Raw genomic sequence first — 8087 nt, 5'->3', positions numbered from 1 at the left:
ATTAGAACAGTTGTTCTCTCTTCAGAAATGTGTTTCTCAAGCTGTACTTAGAAAGCACTCCTATAGAGAAAAGATTAGGTAACATTATAATTACTGCAGTGCTTTCCTTTCACAGTGATGAATTCTCTCCCTGGTACATGGATTGAAGTAAATGTCTGAAACTGTTATTGCTTAGACCACCCCTGTATGTCATAAATGATAGAGCAGTTACTGACACACATTGATGCTTTTTGGTTTCACATTTTCTAGGACAGTCAGAACAACAGGAGTAAGATATGCTTACCTAAAGTAAATTACTTAGTTCCTGGGTTTTGAGTGTCCTTAAACAGAAGCCAGATAAAATGCTTTATTTTTGTTCTTTCTCACCTAGTAGTGATACCACAGAAACTGCTGCCCATACCTCTTCCCAGGCCCATTTGGTCAGTACAACCGCAGTCACTGTGAGGGGAAATGGAATCCTGTTTGCTGAAGCAGTTAGCCTGGGAGGACACCCTGAATTAACTATTCCTGCTTTCCTGGACTCTGTCTGTAGAAGAAGATGGAGTACAAAACTTTCCAAGAGCGTCAGTGTAACAGCTTTGTTCCTAGCTCAGCGGAGATTCTGTGCCTGAGATTGGCCCAGAAGGGTGGAAGCCTGTCACCCTTGGGACATCTCACAGTGATGAGAGGTGCAGCTGAAGCTCTGCTGACGCCTTCACTGGGTGCAGTTTTGGGAGCCTCTACCACAGTGGGTGCACAATCCCGATCCCTACCAGACAGTTCTGAGGCCGTTCCACCACACCCTCGGTGAGGAAAGTGTACACAGGTGTCAGTGAGATCCTTTCCATGCTGTTCTCTGGTGGCCTGGGAACTCAGAGAAGCCCTGATGGGCCCTACGTTACTGTGCAGTGCTTCCCCCAGGGCAGCTGTGATTGCACAGGCTAACACCCAGCTGTCCTGCTGGCCTTGGCAGAACCCCCACGCAGCGTGGAGCGGAGGGCAACTCCATCCCCTGCTGCTTTGGTTGGCCTGTAGGGATAGTGGAGGAGGTCTGTGCAGCAAGAGCGTCCACACTCAGCAGCACAATGAATTTGTTTCATAGTCTGACCCTGTGGGCGAAGATTAAGGAATGGTCCAGATTTTGTGCAGTAGGGACTGTGCCAATATTGTGGACTACTACTTTGAACTTCTCCTCATGTAAATTTTTCCTGCTTCCCTATCTTGTGTGGCATCACATGGAATCCATGGGATGACTACTCCTAGAAGACATACAGGGAAATAACGTGAGTGGTGCTCCAGGCATGGATCTCTAACTGGGCAGCAGGCTTTCACTCTAACACCTGTTCATGACCTCGAGTCTGCCATGCCATTCTTGAGGCCCGGTTGCTGCCCCAGCTCTTTAAGAAGACAGTTATCACTTCATCTGGAGCAGTAGTGATCTTCTGTCTCTGCTATCTGGCAAAAGTAATGAAATTAGCAAAATCCTTACAATACCATTTACTTATTCTGATGTTAGAAAAGTTTTTTTGCTCTCTTAAAACGTTTTTATGAGCAGTGTTGTTTCCTTTGGCCCTATCAACTGTCACCCAGGATATTCCAGGAGGCTGAAGGGGTTGACGTCACTTTTAGACTGAGTGACAGTCAGAAATATGGGACAACAGGAATGTCAGCACCAGAGGTTCAGCATCAGAGGGATGGCAGCACCAGGTGTGACATGTAAAAAGGTGATATGATATCAATGCAGACACAAAGATGGATAAATAAGAAAGTGAAGCCACTGAGGGCTGACAGCTTCCGGTAAATGTGAAGAACGCCATTTGTCTCTTAATACCTAAAGATTTAGCCTAAATGGCTTAAAAGTTGCCTGCTGGTGCTTGTATGTTTGGTACTGGTTGGAAGACTTGTCAGTGTTAAGGCCACTCAGTGGCTAGGGGTTGCAAATCCTCCTTGGGAACTGGCATACTATAAATACAAACACAGAGCAGAGTTTTGCATTGACTTAACTCAGAAATAGTCTGCTTAACACAAACCACAAATTCTCTCAATCTGAAGTAAATGTGTAGTCACTGCAGACAACCCTCCGAAGAATGTGCTGCTTTTCAGAGCCTTTTCAGACCCTTTTCAGATACCAAATTTCTTGTGATGAGCAACTGGGAAAGTCCACGGGATACCTGCATTTACCAAGTGCAGATTCACAGGAGGATGGAGAACCAGAACGTCTCAGCTGAAAGCCAAAATGGAAAAGAATGAAAATGCAAAAAGAGAAGAGGGGTTGGATTGCGGGTGAGGAAGGAAATGGGGGGAGAATGATGTAACAGCCCAAATGTTGATTTTAGAGGATGCATGTGTAACTGTGACAGGGGAGATTTAGATTAGATATTACGAGAAGGTTCTTCACTCAGAGGGTGGTCAGGCACTGGAACAGCTTCCCCAGGGAAGTGGTCACAGCACCAGTCTGACAGAGTTCAAGAAGTGTTTGGATAGTGCTCTCAGGCTCACTGTGTAATTTTTTGGGGCTGCCCTGTGCAGGACCAAGGGTTATATTTTGACGACACTTGTGGGGTCCCTTCCTACTCAGGACATTCTATGATTTTGTGATTCTATGATGACTTCTCAGAACCACATTATCATTTAAATGTATTATTCATATCTTCAGTCCTGTCAAAACATGATATAAAAAAGATATCTTCTGCTTTCCTACCAAATAGGTGAACTTGTATCTTTCAGTGGCTTGGATTTCAGTGTATGAAGTTTATTATTTTAGGGAAAATAAGGTATCAATAATTGTGCCAATGGTTTTAAACCCATTTTGTGAGTATGAGGCATGTATTTCCTACATACATTTCCTTCAGTTGCCCAGCTGATTTAATTTTTCTGTTAGAGAAATCAGACTAGGACTTCCTCTCCAAGTAATCCACAATTTTAAGACTTCATCTTCATGTAATTATTCCTTCATGCCAGTAAGATGCAGTTTTCCTGTGACTTGTTATTTTTATGCTTTACATTAGAATCAACACCCGTTGTTGATAAATTGATGCGAACTGTCTGTCACCCTGTGGAATGCTAATTACTCTGTCCTCTCTCGTTGAGCCTAGATACCTGGGGAGTCTAACAAGTGTGGCTAATGAACAACACATGCAGTGACTGTGGGATTTCAGTGGGAGGATGCCCTTTTGGATAGGCAAGTATACTGGCTGCAAGTCCCCTCTGAAGACTGCAGTTCCTGTGCACCATCAAAAGCAGAAACTGCTGCAGCAATTTGAGCCCAGGTTTCAAATACTGTATTGTCCTCAAATTTCTGCTGCTTTTATTACTTCAGAGCAAGGCGTAACCAAAAGCTGTAATTTACCTGGCTACTTTTATAATTCTTTATCAAAAAGATGAGTTTATCATGATGCCTATTGATGGACTTTTTTTGTCTTGAAACCTTTCCTATTTTAACACAAGCTGATGAAAATAGTTCCGGTGCAGCTCCTACAATTTTGTTTATATCATCTTTCTTTTGACTATTACTTTATCACAATTTAGGTTTTTATTTTATTCTGTTTTAACTTAATCATTTATGTTACTCCTAATTTAATGGCGTCATCTTGTGTTAGAAATCTTATGAATTAATTAAATGATAAGCTAAAGAACACTTCATCACATCATTTCAGATTTAGCTATTTCTTATTAGGCAATTTACATTTAATGAGAAAAGGAAAGAATTTGGATGGATATTCTTAGCACCTCCTTTCTGTGGATGACTGCCTTAGCTCATATACTAGTGCTACTGCTTTCTTCTAACCCTTCTTGTTTCTGTTATACTGTCCTCAGTTTGGTTCTTTTTCTTGGATTCTGAAGTGCAATTATCAGCTCCTAGTAATTTTCTGGATGGATTTACTAGGTATACTAAATTACCTCTAAAAAATACAGCTGGTTTTGGATCATGTTTAATGGATCATAATTCTGTTAACCTGAAAGAAATAAACTTGGTTGATGAAGATAAAGACTACAAGATTGTTATGCCAATTTTCTTATCTTGATCTCTCCTAAGAAGACAGGTCATGTCTGAAATTATGCCACACATATTGGTCTTAGACGATACGGGAAAAGATATGTTTAATGTTGTACTAATTAACACAAGCTAATTTTACAACTGTTAATTTAAAGTGTAAACAAGGTCCACAAAGATCTGCAGAATTTTATATTCAGAAGAAATCTGAAGACATCTGATGCTGCCCAGACTACTTGCTATTTCAAGTATCAAAAGACAAACCTATGAGGTGATAGACATGTAATAGACGTAAGGAGAAAAAAACATTTTAGATATGTGCTACTGCAGAAAAGTATATTTTCCTTTATTCATATGGCACTAACTGTGATTCAAGTGGCCTAATTAAATCCCAGATTGTGTTTTGCTTGCGTTCTACCAGATGTTTTCTTTTTCTCTCAGCATGAAATTGTATGCATTTTTTAATGAAGACCAACATATAGAACAACATAGGCATCTCTAGGCATCTGCTCCAGTGACAATAAACATCACTGATTTGGTCTTACTGATTTCACACAGGTTTGAATGACCAAGTCAATCCTGGACATTGGGAGTGGAATGGAGGAGAACCTGTAACCTACATAAACTGGAGAAGAAGCTCCTACCACTTTCCAATGAGAGGAAGAAACTGTGCATTTGTGCAGAAGCGAGGAAAATGGCAAGCAACTGACTGCAAGAAGGTCAAACCAAGCAGCTATATATGTTCAAGAAAGTTCTAATGGATGGAGGATGCCTCTGAAAGCATAAGCACATTCATGCTATTTCAGTGGGTTATCTGCAGTTAGAAAACCATCCTAATTATCAGCAAGGCTTATTTTATGCTGCCAGAGGTGCAGATGCACTGGCCTCTAACCAAGGTATAGAGATCAGTTGCAAAAATTAAGTCCAGGTTAAGGTTTTGAAATCTCCCCAATGACTTTGATCTGTCACTTACTCATAGGTACTTTTATGCCAAAGAGCTGGGTCTCAAGGCTTTCATCACACTTCAGTGTAAAAGTATTTTTTCTTTTAAAGAAAGAATGTGTCAGTTGGTTTGCTTTGCTCTTAAGGAGGGGTTGTGAACTGCAGGTTTACTCTGCAGTCACAAAAAGAGGAATACTGCTGGGGTTGGAAATGAGGGCAAACAGCTGGCTAAAAGCAGATCCTCTTGGGTGATGACAGGGGTGATGTCATGTAGGTACTGGAGTTTCTTTGGTGGATGCCCTAGTACATCTTACAAAAGTACCAATAGCTGGACTTTGGCTGGTGACAGAGTACCAACAGGAGCAAAGTCTTGTATTTCTTCTACCTCCCAAGGCCAGCTTGATAATCTAATGGATCTGCCCACACAGAGTTGCATCTGTTTCACATTCCTACGCAAATTTTTTCTTTTTTTTTCAGGAATTACAGGATGGTGCTGTAGTTTTTAGTGTAATTAAATAATGGGACATCTCTAAACCTAATGTTACAGCAAATGACGATTTATTAAAAAAAAAAAGTAAACTTAATCCTAGGATATTATCTTGGGATATTCACTGATACATGAACATCAATAGGATTTATATGTGTGTATAAACCAATGTAATCATGAGACATATTTTGTAGTAAAGCAGCTATGGCTTTTGAAAAGTATTAATCTAAGTCTTTATTAGAGATTTGAGGTATTTAAAAATCCAGATTTACTTCAGAGAAAGGTTTAAATCCCAGCAAGTAATAGGAAAAAAACAGCTGGCCAGAACTTATTATTTTAGATATATATAGTTGCAGTATAACCATTTTGTAACAATATATTAAATTTATACTTGACCTGTCAAAAGCTTGCTTTTGGACATTTTTACTGCCAGCCTTAAAATTACCATTAGAAAAAAAAAAAAAAAAAGATACAAGGATCTGAGCATAGGCTTCCTAAAAAAAAAGAAAATTAAAGCTCCTCTCAACAGGAGCCAGTGTGTGACAGCTGTTTTGGAACTGAGCAGGGTGAATTTGCCCTGTACTTATGAACTCTCATTCTCCCCATCTGCCTGCCTGCTGCCAGCAGTTGATCCCCCCCTTCCTCATCTATTCAGCCAGGCTCTAGATCAGGTTTGCACCAGGACTGCAAAACCTCCTTCTCGGGTTCCTCTCAGCAATTTCTCAGTCCTGCAAGGGACAGACAGAGAAGAATCACCTCTCCTCTCTGACCTGAAGGACACTGTTTCAGGGGTAATATATATTCCTCCTCTTTGCCTCTGTCATGCATATGTTACTCATCCTTCCTCCTTGCTATGACATGTTAAATCAAAATGTGAGTAGCTGAACAGTTTTTGTATATAGGAAAAAACCACCCCGAAGGGACTGTTGCCAATAAACATGAGTGCATCGCAACATCAGAGAAAAATGTACTGGGGACAGAACGTCCTCACCTTTATTATTGCTATCAACAGACACAGACAAAAATATTTCCAGGATTTCTCTCTTTTTTTTTTTTTTCATGGTAATATTTATGACAAGCTTCTAGACACTTTTGCTAGACACAAACTCTTCTTTTTAAGGAGTTTTCTAGGTCAACATAGATATGCTACTTGTCTCCAAACCAAGTACTCCTGAATCCCTGGTTTTAGACCTGATTTTATTTCTGATAGTTTTCATTACAGAAAAAAAAATCAGCATCTAAAAAAGCACTCTTGATATCTCTTAGTGGTGTGTTCTGGAATTCCAGGGAAAATTGATTGAGACATAAACTTTTATTTCTTTAGGGCCTTTTTTAAATAAAAGCTGTAGAATTTATTGGTGCTAATTTGAAAAAGCCTATTGAGATAATTCAAATACCTCTCCCAATTATTTAATAAACTAATGATATCAGCAGAGTGGGAATTTTGACAAAGGTGCTTGTTACTTGATCAGTAACTAATAAATTACTCATGCCACCTGACACAACGGTGACTCAGGTTTGCTTCTGTGAGAGTAGGGGAATTTTTCCCTTTTCTGTACTTCATTTGAACTACTTTAAAATGATTGCAGAGTATGAAGATTTCACTACACAACAGACTCTTAGTGGTGCAGACTGCATGAGTTTACTGGTTTAATTATATCTAACACAATACACTAATGAAACTAAAATTCTTATATTGCAGAGCAAGTATATTTCTGCCCTGAAAGGCTGCTGAATTTTTTTCCAATACAATTAACTGTTCCAAACATTTACTAATAAATTTTATTTTTTTCTGTGCTTAAAAAAGTATTTTTTCACAGATTTTTACATCTTTTATTTTTATTATTAGAATACTGGAGTTCAAAGAACAAAACATACTCAAATCAGGGAAAGCACAAATAATTTATTATTTTTTCTGTTGACATAGGAAATTATTTCTTCTAAGAAGTTCAGTAAAGGATGGGCCTACAGTCCTGAGGAGCTTTGGGGATTTTTTCATCTTCAGTATTTTTGGATTAGGCTCTGAGTAAACTCCAGGAAAGATCAGTATTTAGAGGATCAGCATCACCAAGAGTATTTCAAAAGGCTGAAAGTAAGAAAAAGGAGTATGTAAATTCTGGTATTCACATACGGATGCCACACTTTCTGGATAAACAAAGGATTAATTTCACCAGAACTATCCATATATCCATATCCAATAGAGGGATGGGCTGTGTGAGTGCTGTGTGTGCTTGTCACTTTAAACTACCTTCACTCCCTGTCAAATATCTTTTAAATATGTCAATATTTCAAACAAATTTGACAGAGAACTAGTTAACTCGAAGCCAATGGTTAAGAAAAAAATTGGATAGCCAACAGGTCACAGGATCACTTCTTCTGAACCAAAATATTCTACAACACTTGAGTTTTTATTATGTATATCAAGTATTTAGCCTGAAAACTATCAGAGAAGTTTTCCAGATCTTCTTTCTACACATGGATACTTAGTTGAATGTCTTCAAGTCTTTATTCACTCATATTATAAACATAACTTTGAGAGAATTATGCGTAAGACTCAGTGAATACCAGTGATTCTACATTATTTACATCACGTGACTGGTGCTACTATAATTCTTCTATTCAGAACACTATGTATATTGTTATGTTTAACTCTGTAATGTGTGTTAATAAAAACCCCAAAATATA

At 38.8% G+C, this 8087-nt stretch overlaps 1 protein-coding gene across 1 annotated transcript in view; it reads left to right on the top strand.

Annotated features, from left to right (window-relative positions):
• The window catches only part of FREM1 (FRAS1 related extracellular matrix 1), a 66597-nt gene extending 58510 nt beyond the window's left edge, over positions 1 to 8087 (top strand). The window contains 2 exon segments of the mRNA XM_017732885.1: positions 3075 to 3160; positions 4532 to 8087. Coding sequence (XP_017588374.1) covers positions 3075 to 3160; positions 4532 to 4731 — 286 coding nt within the window. The 3' untranslated portion in view covers positions 4732 to 8087.

Source organism: Corvus brachyrhynchos, unplaced genomic scaffold (genome assembly GCF_000691975.1).
Source record: "Corvus brachyrhynchos isolate BGI_N302 unplaced genomic scaffold, ASM69197v1 scaffold194, whole genome shotgun sequence".
Lineage (NCBI taxonomy): Eukaryota > Metazoa > Chordata > Aves > Passeriformes > Corvidae > Corvus > Corvus brachyrhynchos.
The sequence above is the reverse complement of the archived record's forward strand: the minus strand, read 5'-3'. Positions and strand labels throughout refer to the sequence as shown.